This window comes from Tarenaya hassleriana, unplaced genomic scaffold, assembly GCF_000463585.1.
Source record: "Tarenaya hassleriana unplaced genomic scaffold, ASM46358v1 Cleome20, whole genome shotgun sequence".
Classification (NCBI taxonomy): domain Eukaryota; kingdom Viridiplantae; phylum Streptophyta; class Magnoliopsida; order Brassicales; family Cleomaceae; genus Tarenaya; species Tarenaya hassleriana.
In genome coordinates this window covers 1,423,991-1,446,213 of record NW_010965373.1, presented here as the reverse complement: position 1 = coordinate 1,446,213, position 22,223 = coordinate 1,423,991, and the positions used below count along the sequence as shown (strand labels likewise).

The following is a 22,223-nucleotide window of genomic DNA, read 5'->3' as shown; positions in this document are numbered from 1 at the left end:
CCCCCCCTCGTTTCCTCGTTCTCTTGAGTGGCATTTTGTCAAAGAAAAAATGACGGGTTTTGTGGAATTTGATGAACGTTTTTGCAGGAAGGGAGAAAACAGGTTTCTGGTAATCGCAGACTCGGAGATCTTCTCGGTGCTTCTCATATCATTGAAAACATTGTCAACCCGAATAAGCTTTCAGAAGATATCGTCAGATGCATATGTTCTGTATACTATACGCTTTCCGGCTGCTCAAGAACAGATTCTGGTTTCTCATATTCTCCGCCTTCATCATTGTCTTCCTCCAGTGTATTTTCTTCCAAGGCTCCTTACGATAATAGCTTGAGTCTTCACTGCAACGAAGATAATATTCTGAACCAGCGTTTCGCGGACAATCAAGAAGCGGATTTTTCCTCGGCTATCGTAATAGAGACTTTGAAAATACACCCAGATGACGGTAGTTTCAATTACGCCGCCCTTATGCTGCAAAACTTCAGGTGTATATATATATACCAACCAATGTACATATATACACATCATCTTCATTGGTTGATCTTGTTATATTTGAAGTTCATAATAACTTTCTGGTGGAACAATCCTTACAGATCTTTAGTTCAGAATCTCGAGAAGGTCGACCCGAGTGGAATGAAGCGAGAAGAGAAGCTTGCGTTTTGGATAAACATACACAATGCACTAGTGATGCACGTAAGAAACTAAACGAAAATCGTATCCTTCTTTGCCATTGTGATTGGTTTTGACGCTTTTTTGAGCATAATATTCCCGGGTTTTTTTTCCTCGTGCAGGCTTACTTAGCCTACGGAATCCACAACCGTGCAAGAAACACCGTGATTTCAAAGGTTTGTACCGAAACCTTCTTACACAAAATCTTTACTTTGTGATATGTCTATGATGTTCTCTGAGCATTCCTCTTTAGGCAACATACGATGTTGGAGGCCAACGGGTAAACCCTTACATTATACAGAGCTCCATCTTAGGCATCCGACCCCATTACTCTGTACCCGTAAGCTAATCTTCTTCCATTTCACTTCACATCGTTTCAAGTTTCCGACGCGAAACCACCTTGGAGATAAACGTTATAAATTTCACATTTTCAGAAGCTGCAGACACTGTTCTCGCCATCAAGAAAGTCGAAAACTTGTAGTATCAGACACATATACGCCTTGGAGTATCCTGAACCTTTGGTCCATTTCACACTTTCTTCTGGTGCATCCATGGAGCCTCCGGTAAAAAAATCCCTAACTTTACAAACTCAAAACACATCTCGAATCTCGGGTTTGCGATGAAAGTATCGTTCATCGCCCGCTAATCTCCCCGACGTGCATTTCTCAGGTTCGGGTTTATACTGCAGACAGTATATTCAGGGATCTAAGACAAGCCAAAGGAGAGTTCATCAGAAACAACGTGAGAACCCACAAAGGGACAAAGATTTTATTGCCCAAGATCATCTGTTACTACATGAAAGACATGTCAATGGACATGTCTGGTTTCTTGGAAGCAACAACTGATTGTTTACCTGATGGAGCGAAGAGAATTGCCCAGAAATGTTTGAAGGACAAGAAGAACAAACACGTTGAATGGTTGCCGGAAAACTCAGATTTCCGGTATGTTATCGCCGGAGAATTGGCCAGAGGAAGAACCAAGAGATGATATAAATCTCATCTGTTTTCTTTTTTTTCCTTTTTGTGATTGGTGTAAAGTTTGTTGTTTACTTCTTGTAAACTCAGAGGTGTTTAGATTTTCTATAGGAGGGTGTGAGCGAAATTTGGTATTGGTAACTTGGTGATCAAGTTATTAGATAACCGGAAATTTGATTTCGGTTTGGTTTTTGTTGTATACATACATGTTTAAGTAAGTAGGTGATTTGCTTAATCAAGAGTTTCAATTACTGAATCATGCTAACAAATTGTGTGGGGGCTAAAATAGGGTCGAATTTTTTTGAAAGGAGAGATTTGAGTTCCGGTTCAATTTGATTCGAATTTTTAAAAATTATATTCATTTGATTATTATATTAGATTTCAGTCAAACTCGTATTTTATTAACAAAAGTATTCATTTTTCATATTTTTTCGATTATTTTATATTTGTCAGTTTTTAAAAATGATATCTATTTTTTTTAAAATTTGATTAGAAAACGATTATATATATTATATGAAAAGTTGAAAACCCTTCAGAACCTCTGAGAGGCCATTGACCATTGTATATTAAAACATCACGTAGTTAGTGTTTTTATCTCCCTGAGCAAGACTGCGTGCCGTTTTTAAACTCCGTACAAAAAAAAAGAAGATTGGTCCAGAGTTGAGCCATACAAAAATTACAAGGCCCATAAAAAAAACAAAATGCGTGGAGTAGAAAAAGGCCCTTTTGTGAGGAAACGGATTCAACGAGTGATTTTGGTGTCTGCCACTGCCATTGTTGCAGCTTCGATTGCGTTTATTGGGCTTCGAATCGATATGATGCAGAGCTCAGGCATCTTGTTGTCGGCGTCGTCCTCGAAAGCTTTCGCTGGTTCTGTTCTTCCTCTCCGTGTTAGCTCTGTCTTCACGCCTGCGAATCCCTCCACCGATCGTTCTTCCATGGCGGCTCCCTCCACCGGTCCCAAGTGGGCGCAGAAGACCATCACTCTCCCGCCGCATCGCCGTGGTTGCCATCTTATCACTCCTAAGGTCTTCTTCTTCTTCTTCTTCTTCTTCGTGCGGGTTTATCTGCTGCCTCGATTTCTTGCTTGATTCGTCCAATTTCAGTGTCGGATCTCCGTTTCGTTTTGTTTTGGTTGATTTCTACTCAAATTCGGAATGATGTTTTATAATGGGTTACGATCACCACGAATTAGGAAAACACTACTTGTTGTGGGTGTGATTTTGTGGATGATCGATTTCATTTGGGGGAGTTGATGTGTCTGAATTCTGTGTTTTGAAACACAGATTGTGAAAGAAATAGGGCAAGACTTGTCAGAGTTCAAGTGCGGCCTTGCTCATGTTTTCTGTGAGCTCCTCATCTCTCCTTTTCTTTTCTGGGGTTTCAGAATTCTCATGGCTTAGAGAATGCTTGTCATACAAAAATGGCTTCCTTTTTTTTGTTTGTAAAGTGCAACACACGAGTGCTTCTCTCACGATCAATGAGAACTACGACCCTGATGTTCAAGCAGATACTGAAACCTTCTTGAACAGGATTGTTCCAGAGGTATGCCTCTTCTCTTCCTGCTTCACCACTGTTTTGATATGGCTTCTCATTATCCTCGTGTTTTCTTAGATTGATTCTTCTGTATTTTTTTGGGTTTTCCCTCAAAATCTCAGGGGAATTCAGCACCTTGGAGGCATACAATGGAAGGCTAGTAACATATAACAATCTTGTTGTCTTGTCTCTATAATGTTTCTTTATATTGTCAGGATATCTCGTTGTTTCCTGGGGAAGAATGAATCTGACATTGATTTGGAGCCGTCAATTTCCAGCTCTTGTTATTAGAACCAGTCGCTAATGGAGCTGTTTTTCTTCGCGGAATGTAAGTTCAATGCATTCTTAAACTTGATTTTCTTTTTGTAACAATTGCAGGTCCAGATGACATGCCAGCCCATATAAAATCATCGATGTTTGGTTGCCAACTCACGTGAGTACATCTCTAGCCAATATTCTCAACCTATTTTTTGCATCCATGGATGGATACTCTGTGTTTTCGATTTCACTGACTAGTGTTCATCGTGTCTGCAGAGTCCCTATAACGAATGGGAAACTGAATATGGGGACTTGGCAGGTAATAAATTTCACATCCACTGATACCTTTCTTCGATTGAGTGTTTATGGTTTAGGCTGTGTAGCAAAAACATCATTCTCCATAAATTCGGATTCAAGTTATCACTCTTATGTAAGAAATGAGATGGACAAGTTGCTCTGTTTCAGCTGCTATTGCAAAACCTTAGGAATAAGAATATTACGCCCGGGATGTCAAGAAAGTTTGTTGAAATTCTTCGAATCTCGCTGTTAACTCAAAGTGATAGATTAGATCCTACTGGTCAGAGACAGATACTGATCCGAAACGGATCTTAGAAGAATTCTAGTCCATAAAAATCTATATTTTGGATATTTCGAGACGTATTCGGGTTCATCATGTGTAATAGTGGTATGTGGTTCAGGGGATATGGCTGTGCGAGCATCGCGATGCACCCACAGCCAGAAGGGTGGTGGTCACCCTCAATGGAATCTAACGGAAACAAAAAGTTTGCAGCTTTATGATTCTCTCATCATCTCTTGTCTTGGAATTGCGATCAGGTCGGTTTTGTAACGATTATCAATCAGTTTGTCATAATGAGACAATGCCCTTGTCCTCCTGAACACTCGTGGTGTATATTTCCTTTTTTTTTTTTTTTTTTTTTTTTTTTTTTGGTATCAAAAGCTGTATTTGCGCCGTAGGGCCGGGCGTCGCATCTGCGGGTATCTGAAATTCGAGAACCCGAGTCACGGCAAGCATTAAGTCGGGTTCCACGGGTTCAAGTTCAAGTTTTGTCGGTAGATTACCCGTCATCGTCTCAAACCGATACTTTGCCGATCATTGCATACGTCTTTCGGCTTTCTTCTCTATTTTTTAACCCCCGTCTCTTCGTCGGCCTGAGTACTCATCCTCATTGCATCCACAACACCCGAAATTCGGAGACCCAATCCCACGAGATCGCGGCTGGATAGTTCAGTCGAGAAATTTGATGAGGTGATACGGAGAGGGTTTGTCGAAAAATTCCGGTACCCGAAATATCCATCCCTAATTAATCAAACAGGAGCTAAAAGAAAAAAAAAGCATGGATCAACATTTGTCTTTGCCTTGTTGGAATTATATACAATTGTATGATTAGGGTTTTTAATATAGGTTTTAATTCACTGCAACTCTATTCTAATTATGTTATCACAAATAAAACTATACTAATTATGATATGGTTTTGTTGAATAATAAAGCTGTTCCAAACATAAAAGTCCTTGTATAAAATAATACCCAAGGATTTTTTGGGGTTCGTCCGAAGCCTGCGTTTTGTCATGTAGCGATTGTCGTTTTGGAACTTTGGACATCGAGTGCTACGGAACGTGGAAATAAGGCTGTCGCCTTTGGTTATTTAACTTATTATTTGAAAATCAAATAAATAAAACAAAACCCAAAAGCTCACCCGTGCAATTTGTTTAATTCGATTTTTGCGATATTTCTTTTTCTTATAAGGATCTCACCGTTTGTCTCTTCTTCCAAACACAAGATACCAACAAATCAAGACTGAATAACAGAAGACAAATAGTTGTCTAGATCATCCCCTCGGCTATTTTCTTTTACAAATTTATTAAAATTAATTATATAAAATATACGTAAAAATTTATTGGGGTTCGATTGTCTTTCTATCATCATAACAGGAATAAATTATAGATAAAAATTTGTTTCTATTCGAAATAAACTTAACCCTAATTCATATTCTTTCTGAATTTTTATTTCCCTTTTTAGTATTGACAGATTGAAATATTGGATTTATGTCGAATAATTATCATCAGTTCTAAAAATTCCAGAAATAAATTTTCTGAATAATTATATTTTTTATAATTACAAATTACCTATCAAAATACTTGAAGCAGAGTTTATTTTTGAATGTGAATGTTACTCTGCTTACCATCTAATATATATTTATTAGCCATAATAATTCCTATTTTGGTTTTAAATTATGTTGGAATTATTTCCATCTTACTTTAAAAATCTATGTAATGTTTGTTTGACGGTCCATTCATGAATGTTCTTATCATAAGATAAGATTATAATTTTCACAAAATAAGAGAAAGTATTTGGGATTTTAAAATTTTTTAGTTAAAGATATAAAAAGGAGAAGATAATATTAAAATAAAATTGCTTTTAAAAACAATATATATATATTAGAATCAAATGGGAAGTAGTAGGGAACAGGTAGACGATAATCAGAAGGCCAATGATTTAAGAATAATAATCTCCATCATTATCTCATGACATAAAATCTCCCTTTTTTGTTTTATAAAATATTTGGTTGTCACTTTTGTAAATAAAAAAAAAAACTTTCTACTTTTGCCAGCAGAGCATGCAAATTTTTACAGTGAGGAAAATGATAACACCTTTTTACTGTTTACTGCAATAATTCACAATCTGCTAAATTACCTGTACTCCAATCTTCTTTTTATCATCCTCCTATTCTTTTACCTAATAATAAATTATGAGCAATATTATGAAATAGACTTTAGTCGACTGAATCCAAATTTTGATATAATTTTTGTATGAAATAAGAAAATTATAGTTTTTATTTGGTATATCAAATTTGTGACATAATTTATTTTAGTTTAATGGCTTTTTATATATCATTAAATCTCTAAAAATGTGTCTTTAATCTCTAGAAACGCTTTGAGTCTTGGAAAAGTGGATGAATTGAAAAAATTGATAAAAATATATAATAAAAAAATCAGACTATCAAAATCAATAAAAAAAAAATTAAGAGCACGAACAAGTGGCTTTACAAATTCAAAAGTAAAGTCATAACGTTGATAAAATGCACGACCACCGAATTGGTAAAAGTCTTTTACACATGAACCAAAGTCACACTGTTTTGTTATGTCCTAAATTTACTAAAAATAATTCATGAATCATCCTTCAAGCTTCTCAATTTTCTCAATCTCTTCAACACACACACACACAATTAGCACACTTCTCTAAGAACCTCTCTCTCTCTCTCCTCTTCTTCCAAAGCTCCATAGCCACCAACCTCACTTTTGACCTACAGAGAGAGAGAGAGAGAGAGATTTGAAGATAAAAAGCGAAGACATGATTGAGGTTCTTTACCAGAATCTCAGAATCAAAGCTCCTTATTCAGCAAGTATGGTTTTGTCTGAGAAACGCTTCTACTTCTCCTCTCTGTCTCTCTTCTTCTTCTTCTTCGTTTTCTCTCTCTTCCCGGTGCCTTCTCTCTCCTCCACATTTATTGTCGACGGCGTCTCTGTCTGGAAAACCCCCGTTGTTCATGTTGGCGACTCCGTGGGTAAGGCCTTAATAAATGATGTCTGATCTGTCTCATTAGTTCCGTTATTCTCAGATTTTCTTGGGAAAGAATGTGGGTTTTTTAGGGTTGTGTTTATTGTTTCGTGTCTCTTAGTTTTCAGACACAAGTACGGAGGCGATCTCCACATCTTCAGGAACAAAGATGCATTCACTGTCTGCAATCTTACTCAAGCCACTGTTCTGACAAAACCCAACTCCACATCCTTCACGGTATACATCTCTTACTCCACACACACACACACATATTTTCATGTTATAAATTGATGAGAATTGTGAATTTCTTCATGAAAATTTACTCGTAGGACGAATTATTTCATCTGGGTCTTCTTCAAATTGCAGAAAGTTTTGATCTTTAAGACCACCCTTTTTCGTTTCAGTTCTCGAGATTCACAGAAAAAGTTAGGGTTTGCTCAAAGTCCAATGCTTTTCTTCCGAGGGAAAGAAAAGATGCAACCTTTGGTTTGCAAAAAAAAAAACTATTTACATGTCAGATTCCCATTTCTCATTTATGTTTTGATTTTCTTGGTTGCAAAAACAGTGGTACCCTTCGAGGCCTGGCTTCTTCTACTTCGCCTTCACCACCAACACCTCTCTCAAGTCATGCCAACTCAGCCAAAAGCTCGCCGTCCACGTCATCTCAGCCTCCGCCGCATCTCCGCCGGAGAGAGCCCCGGAGCCGGTATCCGGCGGAGTGGTCGCTTCTTCTCCGTCGTACCCGTGGCCGTTGGGTCCACGAGAGGGATCGGAGTACTCTCCGGGGCCGTCTCCGGCGGAAATCACGACGGTGATAGTGCCGGCGAAAGGAGGGATGCCTTTCATCAACAGTAACCCGGCGGTTCCTCTTCCCACCGGAGAAGTTGACTCCGCCTCTATCAACCCTTTGCCCACTTCGGCTAATAATGCACACCAGGTACTCAACCGTGTTCGGTTTGGTTAAACCGGAATTTGATTTAGACTTTAGATTTCTGTTAATCGGATCTTAACTAAATTGAGCCGAACCGATGATAAATGGGTAAATTTTTTGTTCTTTTTTTTTTCATTAATGTTGGATCATCAAGGGTAAAATTAATGAATGCACTCCAAAATTGAATGTGCAAACCTTTAGGAGTTAAACAACAGTTCCTCATATTATATACGTATGCTTCTATGTATGGACGTGCTTTGGTCCTAAATTCGTTTGTCATTATCTTATAAATTTGAGTTTTTCCGTACATTTTCATATGTATTAGTCGAATTATTGCATTAATATAAGTATTTTGCAGCTGCTAGTAGGGATGATGGGCGTAGTAACACTGCACCTGGGATTGGCCGTGGCACCGTCTCTTCTTCTGTAAAGGAGAAGAAGAGGAGAGTGATTAATTAGTAATTAGGGAACTTTAATGATGTTCTAGTCGATCTAATACCCTAATGTAACCATAATCATTCTCTCTTTCCTTTTCTTTTTTCTTTATTTTGTTGTTTTTCCCCTTGTTGTGGGGTTTCCTGTCTCTTTTAGAATATTAGGGGTTTCTTTTGAGTTTTTTTTTTTGTGTGCTGTACAACCAATTTGATTTTAGCTGTGTCGGGCTCCCATCTCTCTCCGGTTTGTGGTCTCCATCAAAATTGGGGTCCAAATGCAGACATCATAACCTCTGGGCACTTTGATCAAGTTGTACGAGAGAGAGAGAGGACCCTTTTGACGGTAATTACAGAAAAGAGAAACAAAAGGTAGCCGTTACTTCCCACCAAGGCAACGGCTAAAAGAAGCAGCCGACCGTTGACAGTTAAAAAAAGGCTTTTGAATTCCATGAAGAGGAAGTAACGAATATTTACTTGTGGTACTCTTCGAAAGAAGCTTATATAATATTGATCCAAATTGACCAACAGAAGAAGCAGGAAGAAACAAAAAAGAATGGAGCTCGAATTGGGACTAAAGATCACCAAAACAAGAGATGATGTCTCGTCTTAGCCTGATTTCCGCATTTTCAAGGACCCTTTTGGCCCTCTTTCGATATCTCGGAAAACCGAAAATGCCTTCATCCTCATCATTCATCTCAAAGGTCAATTTCTTTTAAGCTTTTCCATCTTCATTTTGTGCCGAAAGATTTTCATTTTCATGAGTAGTGAGTGTAAAGGCATTCATTTTAGCTGAATAAGGATTTGACGAATTGAGGGATCGAAATAATACAGGATTTAAGAAAGAGGGTATAGATATTGAGATAAACAAAGATGGAGATAGGATCAAGATAAGCGGTAGAAAACTCGTAGATGAGATGGTTTTAGTAAAGTGGGTGGCGTGGAAGAAGGAAATGGAAGTAAAAGTGTTCAAGAAAGTGTTTCGGATGTTGTGGATTTGGATAAGATCAAAGCGTGATTCAACGACGAAGACAGGACCTTAAAGATCAAACTGCCCAAAAAGGTAAAAGGAATCACCGGGCTTAAGATCGAAGAAGAATGTGAAGAAGAAATAGTAGAACCTAAAGAAGAGCAAAAGGAACCAGAAGAAGAGGATCCAAAAGCCGAAGAACAAGAACCAGAAGAAGAACGAGAGAGAGAGGTGGAAGAAGATAAGATCGAAGAACTCGTGGAAGAGGAGATGATTGAAGGGGAAGAAGCAGAGGAAGAGAAAGAGAAAGATGAAGTGAATGGTAAAGGGAAGAGGAGGAGGAGAAGGAAGAGATGTTGTTTTCCATTTCTTGCAGGATCATCTTTGCTAATGTCTATTGTTTTCTTCATTATCCATTTAATTGAGTCCAAATCCAAAGAAAAAAATGTTGTTGTTTTAGGTTTTTTTTTGGGTGAATAGTTTTAGGATATGATGTTTTTTTTTTCCATCTCCTTGTTTTACAGAATATTCTTTTGTGTATTTATTATTTGGTGTGTTATGATATGTAATTTTTGAGATGAAATTATGAAGTTTTGATTTTTTTTCCTGTTTGGAAAAGCACACTAGGGAGGGCCCGTCAACGTTTAAAAAAAAAAGCACCTTTGTTATTTTATATCTATATATTAGAATGGATACACACGTATAAATATATTATGATTCTGATGAGGATAAGTATTATTTACACGTGTGTGTTTGCGCGTGCGTATTGTATTACACCATAATATAAAAAATATGATGATAAACATTGTGGACATTTCAATAAAGTAGGGAAAAAAAACAAACAGTTACTTCCTACGCAAGAAAGCTTTGCAGAAGGGAAAGAAGGTAAAGAAGCCCTAATGTTTGACCATAGTCAAAGTGGAGAACAAGAAGCAACGAACATATACTTTGGGACTCTTCCGAGAGGGCAACAAGCAACAAGCAACAAACAGAAAAACAACTATTCTGCGTCCCATTCAAAGATCAAAACCAAGAAGAAGAAACAAAAACAAAAACAAAAACAGGAGGAGAAGAACAGAAAATGGAGGTAGAATTGGGACTGAAGATCACAAGAACAAGAGACGATGTCTCGTCCTCTGTGGATTTTCACTTCTCCAAAGACCCCTTTGGTCCCCTCTGGCTTACCCGAGAAACCGATTCAATGTTTGTCCTCATCATTCATCTCCGAGGTAATCACTTCGATATCTCTCTGTTTCTTTTCATTTTCTTGCCGAAAGATCTGTTTTTTTTTCCTGAGGAGTTGAGAGGGGTTTAAAAAAGCAAAGAGATTTAGTATGTTTTATAAGGGTTTCTCAGCTAAACAGGAAGCTGACTAGAAAACACGAGAATTGAGGGTCGAAAACTGATGCAGGGTTTAAGAAGGAAGGTATTGGAATCGATATAAATAAAGAAGGAAACCGAATTACGATTAATGGAAGAAAACCAGTACAAGAGATGGTTTTGATTAGGTGGATGGCTTGGAAGAAGGAGGTGGAATTAAGGGCATTCAGGAAAGTTTTCCGGATTCCAAATATCGTCGATTTAGATAAGATTAAAGCGAGATTCAACGAGGAAGATGGGGTTCTAACGATTAAAATGCCCAAAAACGTTAAGGGAACCTCGAGGTTTAAGATCGAAGAGGAAGAAGCAGAAGAAAGAGTAGACTTAGAAGGTCCAAGCGAGATTGAGAGGAAAGCAGAAGCAGATGAACAAAATAAAGAGGTTGAAGAGAAAGAAGAAGTAGAAGAGGAGAAGACAGAGAGAAAAGAACCTGAACAACACCAGGAGAAGTCAGAGGAGAAGATTGAAGAAATTACGTCATGGAAAGAAAGAGAAATTCAAGTGTTGGGGGATTACAAAGAGAGTTTAGAGAAAGACGTCAAAAAAAAGGATAAGATTGGTGAGGCAATAGGTGAAAGATTGGTAAAACAAGAAGAGATAACGAACGAAGAAGACGAAGAAGAAGAAAGGAAAGGAGGAGAAACTGTAGAAATTGAAGTAAATATCGAAGAACAAGAATTAGGTGAACCGGAGAGGCATAAAGAAGAAGGTGAGATTCGAGAATTCTCAGAAAAGCGAACTCGAAGAGAAGAGAATGAGGAGGAAAAACAAGAACCCGATAAACATAAGAGATATAAAGAGCGAGAAAAAATCCTTTCAGAGATGGAGGGAAAACCTGAGGAAGATAACTATCAAAGAAGACAAAAGATTGAAGCTCAAGAACTGGATGAATCAGAGAGATATGGAGCACAAGAAAAGATTCGAGAGCTTATTAAAGAAGAAGAAGAAGAAGAAGAAGTTGTAGGAGTGGAGATAAAGTCTAAAGATGATATCATTAAACAGATGCAAGAGTTGGAAGAACAAGAATCAGATGAATCATCAAAAACATCGGCAGAAGAAGAAAGCAACATCCAGGAACGGATGGAAAGGAAAACGTATCATACCAAAGAAGAAACAAAAGAAGAGGATAAAATAGAAAAAACAATTATTACAACTGAGGATGATAGCACAGAAGAGTTTATAGAGACTAAAACACAAGAGCAGTGTCAACCAAAGAGACACGGAGAACAAGACAAGATACAAGAACTGGTGGAAGCAAAGGCAAGTGATCACAAAGACAAACCAGAAATCATTGAAATGGAGGAAAGAAATGGAGAAGATACCACAACAAAGACATCTATGATTGAAGGGCAAGAACCCGATGAACCAGAAAGGCATAAGAAACAAGAAGATATTCAAGAATTATTTGAAAAGCAAACACCTCGAAAAGAAGAAAAGGCAGAGGAAATTGATACAACGGTGACAAGTAAAGATATTGGCATAAGAAAGATTCAAGAGACTGAAAAACAAGAGCCAGATGAACATAAGAAATGTAAAGAACGAGAAACGACCCTTTTAGAAACGGAGGCAAAAGCCACGGACGATAGTTCCCAAAAAGTTCAAAAGATTGAAGCTCAAGAACTGGACGAATCAAAGAGGCATGAGGTACAAGAAAAGATTCATGAACTTGTTAAAGAAGTGAGTGATCGCAAAGACGATAAAGAAGAGGCAGTTGTAGGAATGGAGAAAAAGACTAAAGATGATATCCTCACAAATATGCAAGAGTTTGAAAAACAAGACTCAGATGAATCACCAAAACCATCCAAAGAAGAAAGCAACATCCAAGAACCAATAGAAGGGAAAACATATCACCACAAAGAAGAAACAGAAGAAGAGAATAAAATAGCAAAAACTATGACTACAACTGTGGATGATAGTTCAGAAACGTTTCAACCAAAGAAACCCAGAGAACAAGACAAGATACAAAAATTGGCTAAAGCAAAGACAAGTGATAAAAAAGAAGAACAAGAAATCATCAAAATTGAGGAAAATATTGGCGATGATAGCACAAAAAAGACACATATGATTGAAGGACAAGGACTAGGTGAATCAGAAAGGCATGAGAAACAAGAAGCGATTCAAGAACTACTACAAAAGCAAACAGAGGAAGAAAGGGAAGAGAAAATTACTACAATGGAGACAAAAAATAAGGATATTAACTTAACAAAGATACAAGATGCTGAACAGCTAGAACCAGATGAACATAAGAGATACAAAGAACGGGAGAAGATCCTTTCGAAGACGGAGGCACAAGACGAAAATGATAGCTCTCAAAGAAGTCAAAAGATTGAATCACGAGAGCTGGATGAATCAGAGAGACATGGGATACAAGAAAAGATTCACGAACTTGCTAAACAAGAAGTGAGGGATTACGAAGAAGAAAAAGAAGAGGCAGTCATAAGCCACATCCAAGAACCAATAAAAAGGAAAACAGATCATCGCACAGAAGAAACAAAAGAAGGGGATAAAATTGAAAAAACAATGATTACAACTCAGGATGATAGTTCAAATGAGTTTCAAGAGTCCAAAAAACAAGAGCTATATCAACCAAAGAGACCCAGAGAACAAGACAAGATACAAGAACTGGTTGAAGCAAAGACAATTGACCACAAAGGAAAACGAGAAATCGTTGAAACTGAGGAAAAAATTGGAGATGATAGTACAAAAAAGATACCTAGGATTGAAGGGCAAGAAGTAGATGAATCAGGAAGGCATAAAAAACAAGACACGATTGAAGGATTATTAGAAAAGCAAACACCTCGAAAAGAAGAAAAGGAAGAGGAAATTGCTACAAGGGAGACAAAAAGTAAGGGTATTAGCCTAAGAACGATTGAAGAGACTGAAAAACAAGAACAAGATGAACATAAGAGATATAAAGAACAAGAAAAGATCCTTCCAGAGATGGAGACAGGAGCCAAGGATGATGGCTCAAGAAGTGAAAAGATTGAAGCACGAAAAGTGGAAAAACCCGAACAACAAGGGGTACAAGACAAGATTCATGAACTTGTTAAAGAAGAAGCGAGGGGTCAAGAAGAAGAAGAAGAGGCAGTTGTAGGATTGGAAATAAAGACTAAAGATGATATCCTTAAAAAGAAGCAGGAGATTGAAGAACAAGAATCAGATGAATCATCAAAAATATCAGAAGAAGAAGAAAGCAACATTCAAGAACCAATGGTAAGGAAAACATATCATCAAGAAGAAGAAACAAAAGGGAATGATAAAATTGCAAAAACAATTACTACAGTTGAGGATAATATCTCAAAACAGTTTCAAGAGACTACAAAACAAGAGCTGTATCAGCCAAAAAAACCGAGAGAACAAGACAAGACACAAGAACTGGTTAAAGCAAAGACAAGTGACCATGACGAGGAAAGAGAAATCGTTGAAATTAAGGAAAAAATTGGAGAAGATACGACAAAAAAGATATCTACGATTGACGGACAAGAGCTAGATGAATCAGAAAGGCATAAGAAACAAGACCCGATGCAAGAACTATTGGAAAATCAAACAACTCGAAGAGAAGAAAAGGAAGCGGAAATTGTTAAGGCCGTGACTAAAAGTAAAGATATTAGCCTAAGAAAGGTTCAAGAGACTGAACAACAAGAACCAGATGAAGATAAAGAACGAGAAAAGATCCTTTCAAAGATGGAGACAAAAGTCGAGGATGATAGCCTTCAAAGAAGTCAAAAGGTTGAGGCACGAGAACAAGATGAATCACATAGACATAGGGTAGAAGAACCGATTCATGAACAAGAATCAGATGAATCATCAAAAACATCCAAAGAAGAAAGCAACATCCAAGAATCAATGGAAAGGAAAACATATCATCACAAAGAAGAAACAAAAAAAGAAACACATATGATTGAAGGACAAGAACTAAGTGAATCTGGAAGGCATAAGAAACAAGAAGAGATTCAAGAATTATTAGAAAAGCAAACAACTAAAAAAGAAGAAAAAGAAGAGGGAATTACCAGGACTGAGACAAAAAGTACGGATGTTAACTCAAGAAAGATTCAAGATGTTGAACAACAAGAACCATATGAACAAAAGAGATATAAAGAACGAGAAAAAGTCCTTTCAGAGATGAAGATGGAGACAAAAGTCGAGGATGATAGCTCTCAAAGAAAACAAAAGATTGAACAACGAGAACTGGATGAATCAAAGAGACAAGGGGCACAAGAAAAGATTTGTGAACTTGCTAAAAAAGAAGTGAGGGATCGTGAAGAAGACAAAGAAGAGGCAGTTGTAGGGTTGGAAATAAAGACTAAAGATGATACCCTTGAAAAGACGCAAGAGATTGAAGAACACGAATCAGGTGAAATGATGAGATCTAAAGAAGAAAGCAACATCCAAGACCCCATGGAAAGAAAAACACATTATCACAAAGAAGAAACAAAAGAAGAGGATAAAATGGCGCAAACTATGATTGCAACGGAGGATGATAGTTCAAAAAAGTTTCAAGAGCAGTATCGACCAAAGAGACTCAAGGAACAAGACAAGAAATGGGAATTGGTTAAAGCAAAAGCAAGTGATCACAAAGAAGAACGAGAAATAGTCGAAATTGAGGAAAAAATTGAAGATGATAGCACACAAAAGACGCCTCAGATTGAAGGACAAGACCAAGACAAATCAGAAAGGCACACGAGAATAGACAAGATTCAAGAACTATTGGAAAAACAAGCACCACGAAAAGAAGAAGAAGAGGAGGAAATTTCATCAATGGAGAAAAAAAGTCAGGATATGCACCAAAGAAAGGTTCAAGAGACTGGAAAGCAAGAACTAGATGACCACAAGATATATAAAGAACAAGAAAAGATCTTTCCAGAGATGGAGACAAAAGTCGAGGATGATAGCCCTCAAAGAAGTCAAAAGATTGAAGCACGAGAAGTGCAAGAATCAGAAAGATATGTGGTCCAAGACAAGATTCAAGATTTTGTTAAAGTGGCGAATGATCGAAAAGAAGAAAAGGAAGAGGCAGTCGTAGGAATGGAGATTAAGACTCAAGATGATATCCTGGAAAAGATGCAAGAGTTCGAGGTACAAGAATCAGACGAATCATCAAAAACATCCAAAGAAGAAAACACCCAAGAACCAATGAAAAGGAAAACATATCACCAAGAAGAAGAAAGAAAAGAGGATGATAAAATGGAGAAAACAACGATTACAACAGAGGATGATAGCTCAAAAGAGATTCAAAAGCCTAAAAAACAAGAGTTGTATCAACCAAAAAGAGCCAGAGAACAAGATAAGATACAAAAATTGGCTGAAGCAAAGACAAGTGACCATAAAGAAGAACGAGAAAGCATTGAAATTGAGGAAACAATTGGAGATGATAGCACAAAAAAGATACCTAAGATTGAAGGACAAGAACTAGATGAATCAGAGAGGCACAAGAAACAAGACGATATTCAAGAATTATTCAAAAAGCAAACAACTCGAAAAGAAGAAGAGATAGAAGAAATTGCAACAACAAAGACAAAACATAGAGATATTAGCCTACGAAAGGTTCAAGAGACGGAACAACAAGAAGCAGATGGGCATATGACACATAAAAAACGAGAAAATATCGTTTCACTGATGGAGACAAAAGCCAAGGATGACAGCCCTCAAAGAAGACGAAAGATTGAAGCACTAGAACTGGATGAATCAGAGAGACATGGGACAAAATACAAGATTCATGAACTTATTAAAGAAGAAGTGAGGGAACGCGAAGAAGGAAAAGAAGGAGCAAATGCAGGAATGGAGATAAAGACAAAAGATGGTATCCTTGCAGAGATGCAAGAATTCGAAGAACAAGAATCAAATGAATCATCCAAAAGAACCAAAGAAGAATGTGAGATCCAAAAGCCAATAGAAAGGAAAACATATCACCAAAAAGAAGAAACAAAAGATGATGGTAAAATTCCGAAAACAATGATTACAATAGAGGATGATAGTTCAAAAGAGTTTCAAGAGCCTAAAAGACAAGAGCCAAACCAAGCAAAAAGGGGCGGAGAACAAGACAAGATACAAGAATTGGTTGAAGCAAAGACAAGTGATCATAAAAAAGAACAAGAAATCAATGAAATTGAGGAAACATTTGGAGATGATGGCACAAAAAAGATACCTAAGATTGAAGGACAAGAACTAGATGAATCAGAGAGGCACAAGAAAGAAGATGAGATTCAAGAATTATTCAAAAAGCAAAGGACTCAAAAAGAAGAAAAAGATGTGGAATTTACGACAAAGACAAAACATAAGGATATTAGCCTAAGAAAGGTTCAAGAAATTGAACAAAAAGAACCAGATGAACATAAGATATATGAAGAACGAGAAAAGATCCTCTCCGAGGCGGAGACAAAAGTCGAGCTTGATAGCTCTCAACCACAACAGAAGATTGAAGCAAGAGAACTGGATGAAACAGATAGACATGGGGTACAAGACAAGATTCATGAACTTGTTAAAGAAGAAGCGAGAGATCAGGAAGAAGAAAAAGAAGAGGCAGATGCAGGAACGGAGATAAAGACTACACATACTATCCTAAAAAAGATGCAAGAGTTCGAAGAACAAGAATCAGATGAATCATCAAAAACATCCAAAGAAGAAAGCAACATCGAAGAACCAATGGAAAAGAAAACATGTTATCAAGAAGAAGAAACAAAAGAGGATGAAAAAATCGCAAAAACAATGATCATAACCGAGAAAGATAGCTCAAATCAGTTTCAAGAGTTGTATCAACCAAAAAGATCCCGAGTACAAGACAAGATACAAGAATTGGTTGAAGTAAAGACAAGTGAACAAAAAGAACAACGTGAAATCGTTGAAATTGTGGAAAAAATTGGAGATGTTATAACAAAAAAAATACCTATGATTGAAGGGCAAGAACAAGACGAATCAGAAAGGCTGAAGAAACAAGACAAGATTCAAGAATTATTAGAAAAGCAAACAGCTCGAAAAGAAGAAAAGGAAGAGGAAATAGTTGCAACGAAGAGAAAAATTAAGGATACTAGCCTAAGAAAGGTTCAAGAGAAAGAACAACAAGAACCATATGAATATAACATATATAAAGAACGAGAAAAGACCCTTTCAAAGAAGGAGACAACAGTCGAGTATGATGTCACGCAAAGAAGACAAAAGATTGAACCACGAGAACTAGATGAAACTGAGAGACATGGGGCAAAAGACATGTTTCATGAACTTGTTAAAGAAGAAAGGTGGGATCACAAAGAAGATAAAGAAGAGGCCATTGCAGGAATGGAGATAAAGAGTAAAGATGATATCCTTCAAAAGATGCAAGAGTTAGAAGAACGACAAACAAATGAATCATCAAAAACATCCAAAGAAGAAAGCAACATCGAAGAATCAATGGAAAGGAAAACATATCATCAAGAAGATGAAACAAAAGAAGATGATCAAATTGCAAAAACAATTATTACAACTGAGGATGATAGCTCAAAACAGGTTCAACAGCCTGATAAACAAGAGCAGTATCAACCAAAAAGATCAAGAGAACAAGACAAAATAAAAGAATTTGTTGAAGGAAAGACAAGTGATCATAAAGAAGGATGCGAATTTGTCAAAGTTGAGGAAAAACAAGGAATCGATACTACAAAAAAGGTTCAAATGAGTCAACGACAAGAATTAGATGTATCGGAGAGGCAAAAGAAACAAGACAAGATTCAAGAACAAGTGGGAAAACAAGCTCAAGAAGGACAAGAGGAAGAAGAATCTGCAAAGGTCAAAATTAAAATTGGGGATGTTAGCATTAGAAAGATTAAAGAGAATAGAGAACAAGAACTGGAAGTTGTACAAAAGAGCCATGGAGAAGAAGAAAATATCCAAGCATCGGCTGAAATGAATATCTCAGAGGTGGAGCCAAAAGATGACTATGATACAAGAAAGGTTCAACAAATCAAGAATATAGAGGGAAAATTTGACTATGATAGAATAAAACATATCCATGATAATGAAGAACAAGAAACAGATGGGCCGTCAAGGCATAACAAACAAGACAATATTCAGAAACTGCTGGAAAAACAAACAACTCCAGAACGACAAGATGAAAAGGAAATTACGATGGTGGAAGACAAAAATAGGGATATTAGCTTGAGAAAACTTCAAGAAGTTAAAAAGCAAAAACCGAAAGATGAACAAAGGAGTCACGTGGAAGAAGAAAATTTTTATAAATTGGAAGAAGATAAAATATCAGAGGCAGAGGCAAACATTGTTGATGGTAGTTGGGGAAAAGTACAAAGAACTGAAGATCAAGAATTGGGTCAACTAGAGAGGCCTGGAGTACAAGATACCATGCATGGACTTATCGAAGAGGAAGTGAGTGATCGAGAAGAAGAAAAGGACGATACAAATGAAATAAAGAAAAAAGCTAAATATCATATCCTAGAAGAGATACAAGAGCTCGAGGAGAAACATCTAGATCAACCAATGGGATTTAAGGAAGAAAGCAAAACACAAGATTTGATTTTAGGGAAAACATATGATCAAGAACAAGAAGAAAAAGGAAAGGATAAAACTGCAAAAACTATGACGACAACCGGGGGTGATAGTTCAAGAAAGGTTCAAGGTATTAAAAAACAAGAGTCATACAGTCCAAAAAAGACCAAAGGACAAGACAAGATAGAGGAGTCGGGAAAATCAAATGATAATAAAGAAGAAGTAGAAGGAGGAAAAATTGTTGAAACAAATGCAAAAATTGAGGATGATAGCACAAAGAATATTCATGAGATTGAAGAACAAGAACGAGATAAACCAAATAAGCAATGGAGACAAGAAAAGATTCAAGAGGTGAAGGAAAAGAAAACAAGTCAAGAGAAGCATAAGGAAAAGGAAATTGTGAAGGTTGAAACAAAAAGTGAGGATATTAGCTTAAGAAAGCTTCGAGAGATTTATGAACAAAAATCAAAGGATGGTGAAAAGAGGCATGAGGAACATAAAAATATTCAAGAATCCTTGAAAGAGGAAACCCCAGTCGCAGAGACAAAAACTGAGGATGAAAAACAAGAATTGCATAAACCAGAGAGGCATGGGAAAGAAGACAAGATGCATGAACGTGTTGAAGATGAAGCAAGTGATCATGAGAAAGAAAAGGAATCAAAAATTGCAGAAGATATCTTACGAATTATACAAGATAATGAAAAACGAAAACCAAATGAGCCAGAAATAGACAAGGAGGAAAGCAAAATCCAAGAGTCTACGGAAAGAACAACTCATGGTCAAGAAAAAGGAAAACAAGAGGCGAAATTTGGAGAAATAAAGAAAAAATCTTTGGATGCTGGTCTGAATATAAGTGAAGAGATAGTAAAGGTTAGTACGGAAATGAGAGAAGCAATGAAACAACGAGAAGAGAAGCCACAAGAGAAAGGAACAACAAGAAAAGAAGAGGAAATTACAAAAGATGACAATTCAGGAAAGATTCAAGACACTGAAGCACAAAACTTAAATCAATTAGACAGACAAGAGACGAAACGAGATAATGTTGAAAACCCGAAGGGAGATGTAATAATCGATGGAGAAGATCACAAGGAAAAAGAATATACAGAAGTGGTAACAGAAGATGAGGATGAAACGTCAAGAAAAGTTGAGAAGTTTGAAGAACGCAAAAAACAAGAAATCATTCGACAACTAATAGAAGAGGAAATAAGTGATCGTGGCAAAAAAGATATGGATGATAATGGGCGAATTGCAGAGACTGGAGAACATGACTTATATGAACAGGTATTGATTGAAAAGGAAATGAAAAAAACCAAGGGAGAGGGAGAGGGAGAAGAGGAAGAAGACAACAAGATTGTAGAGACAACCACAGAAGTTGAGGATCATATTTTGAAAAAGATTGCAGCGAATGATGATGATGAACTAGATGAAAAAGAAAGACGCGTACAAGAAGCCACCATTATGCAAAGACCTGCAGAAAACATAGTAAGTGGCCATAAAGAGAAAATAGAAGAAAAAGAACAAGTTGTGGAGACAGAAACACAAACTGGGGACCATAAGTTAGAAGAGATTCAAAAGATTACAGAACAAGAATTTAATGATTCAGAGAAGCACAAGAAACAAAAAAGTATCCTAAAAGTTAAGGAAGAAGAAATAAAGGATATGATAAATGAAAAGGGGCAGGAAATTGAAGAAGTACAGGCCAGAATTCGAGGCGATGGACCAAGAAAAGTTCAAAAGATTGTTGAAGAAGAAGAAGAAGATGATGATGATCAATCAGAAAAAAGTAAGGAACAAAACAAAACCCAAGAACTAGTAGAAGAGAAAATGAGTAACCAAGAAGAAGAAGAAGAAGACAAGATGGAGAATATCACAGAGATGGAAACCAAAGCTGATAACAGTAGCAAAAGAGTTCAAATGATCGAAACACAAGAATCTAATGAACCAGAACAATCAAAGGAACAAAATCTGATTTGCAAACTGGTGGAAGCAGAAAAAAGTGACAATGAAGGAAAAGGAATTCAAGAAACAAATACAAAAATTGAGAATCACATATCAAGAGAAGTTCATGGCACTGGAGAACAAGAAATAAGCGAACCAGAAAAGGTCAAAACATTGGTGGAAGAAAAAGCTAGTGAACACAAAGAAGAAGATCAATGCAAAACAAAGTACGAGGATGATAGCTTGCCAAAAATTCAAGACACAAACAAACGAGAATCCATGGGGCCGAAGAGTCACATGCAATGTGACAAAATTCAAGAATTAGTGGGCAAGGACAAAAAAGAAGAAGAAAAAGAACAACAACAACAACCAGAAGAAGAAGAAGAAGAAGAAGAAGAAGAGTTAGAAGTAGAATTTGAAGAAGAAGAAGAAGAGGAGGAGTTAAAAGTAGAATTTGAAGAAGAAGAAGAAGAGTGGGACGCTGAAGTAATACAAGAGAGTGACTTGGGTAAAATTAGGAGGAGGATCAAAGTGGGTTTTGGATTAGCTGCAGGATCAACAATGTTTGTGTCACTTATTGTTATTGTTATTCGAATCATTCGGTCTAAGAGAAAAAAGAAGTCGTTCATGCTCTAACCAATGCAACATGCCATCTCTTTTTCTAACGTTTTAAGTCCAACATATAAAAAAATATAAAAGCGGCAACAAGACAACATCTATCAACATTTGAATATATAGTTGAAATCGGTCAAAATCTGAAAGAATAATCAGTGATGTCAAATGGGCAGGTTGGAACCAACCCAACCCAACCCTTTTATCGGGCAGCCAATCAACCACAATACCAATTTTCTAAGCCAGACTTTGGATCATAATCATCATGTACTTAGGCAGATACTGAAGATTAAGAGACCTCAGTTTCGAACTACGGTTAGAAACTACTACAGATTAACATGGCTGTGTATCTACACGCCAATACACAAACTTATACACATGCAACAAGAAGGGCACAAGAAAATTCAGCTCAACATGTGAGAAAGAAAACTACAGAAAACCCAGTTATAATTCAAACCAAATCGGTAATCCTTCCCCCCCCCCC

At 36.9% G+C, this 22,223-nt stretch overlaps 4 protein-coding genes and 1 pseudogene across 7 annotated transcripts in view; all 5 read left to right on the top strand.

The window, feature by feature from the left end:
• The window catches only part of LOC104813722, a 3,516-nt gene extending 1,644 nt beyond the window's left edge, over window positions 1–1,872 (top strand). For all 4 annotated transcript variants that reach the window (XM_010541445.1, XM_010541443.1, XM_010541442.1 and 1 more), the window contains exons 5-10: window positions 88–479; window positions 588–687; window positions 786–839; window positions 917–1,003; window positions 1,098–1,226; window positions 1,333–1,872. In XM_010541445.1, the coding sequence (XP_010539747.1) occupies window positions 88–479; window positions 588–687; window positions 786–839; window positions 917–1,003; window positions 1,098–1,226; window positions 1,333–1,650 (1,080 nt within the window). In that variant the 3' untranslated portion in view covers window positions 1,651–1,872. The remainder of the gene's footprint in view (window positions 1–87; window positions 480–587; window positions 688–785; window positions 840–916; window positions 1,004–1,097; window positions 1,227–1,332) is intronic.
• A 461-nt stretch (window positions 1,873–2,333) lies between these two features.
• On the top strand, window positions 2,334–4,490 carry LOC104813721 (UPF0047 protein YjbQ). Its single transcript, XM_010541440.2, has 7 exons — window positions 2,334–2,665; window positions 2,924–2,984; window positions 3,088–3,182; window positions 3,296–3,329; window positions 3,552–3,606; window positions 3,708–3,750; window positions 4,130–4,490. Exons 1-7 carry the CDS (start codon window positions 2,339–2,341, stop codon window positions 4,199–4,201), a joined length of 687 nt encoding a protein of 228 aa, XP_010539742.1. The 5' UTR covers window positions 2,334–2,338; the 3' UTR covers window positions 4,202–4,490.
• Window positions 4,491–6,590: 2,100 nt separating this feature from the next.
• LOC104813720 lies at window positions 6,591–8,605 on the top strand. Its single transcript, XM_010541439.2, has 4 exons — window positions 6,591–7,015; window positions 7,130–7,245; window positions 7,574–7,945; window positions 8,298–8,605. Exons 1-4 carry the CDS (start codon window positions 6,802–6,804, stop codon window positions 8,367–8,369), a joined length of 774 nt encoding a protein of 257 aa, XP_010539741.1. The 5' UTR covers window positions 6,591–6,801; the 3' UTR covers window positions 8,370–8,605.
• A 109-nt stretch (window positions 8,606–8,714) lies between these two features.
• Window positions 8,715–10,828, top strand: LOC104813719 (annotated as a pseudogene).
• On the top strand, window positions 10,422–22,208 carry LOC104813717 (golgin subfamily A member 4). Its single transcript, XM_010541438.2, has 2 exons — window positions 10,422–10,569; window positions 10,734–22,208. Exons 1-2 carry the CDS (start codon window positions 10,422–10,424, stop codon window positions 21,761–21,763), a joined length of 11,178 nt encoding a protein of 3,725 aa, XP_010539740.2. The 3' UTR covers window positions 21,764–22,208.
• Window positions 22,209–22,223: the final 15 nt, after the last annotated feature.

Coding starts and splice junctions, on each gene's coding strand:
- LOC104813721 (XM_010541440.2), top strand. CDS start 2,339: ATGCGTGGAGTAGAAAAAGGCCCTTTTGTGAGGAAACGGATTCAACGA. Junction 2,666..2,923: donor GCCATCTTATCACTCCTAAG/GTCTTCTTCTTC, acceptor TTTGAAACACAG/ATTGTGAAAGAAATAGGGCA. Junction 3,183..3,295: donor TGAACAGGATTGTTCCAGAG/GTATGCCTCTTC, acceptor TCAAAATCTCAG/GGGAATTCAGCACCTTGGAG.
- LOC104813720 (XM_010541439.2), top strand. CDS start 6,802: ATGATTGAGGTTCTTTACCAGAATCTCAGAATCAAAGCTCCTTATTCA. Junction 7,016..7,129: donor TCATGTTGGCGACTCCGTGG/GTAAGGCCTTAA, acceptor CGTGTCTCTTAG/TTTTCAGACACAAGTACGGA. Junction 7,946..8,297: donor CGGCTAATAATGCACACCAG/GTACTCAACCGT, acceptor AGTATTTTGCAG/CTGCTAGTAGGGATGATGGG.
- LOC104813717 (XM_010541438.2), top strand. CDS start 10,422: ATGGAGGTAGAATTGGGACTGAAGATCACAAGAACAAGAGACGATGTC. Junction 10,570..10,733: donor CCTCATCATTCATCTCCGAG/GTAATCACTTCG, acceptor ACGAGAATTGAG/GGTCGAAAACTGATGCAGGG.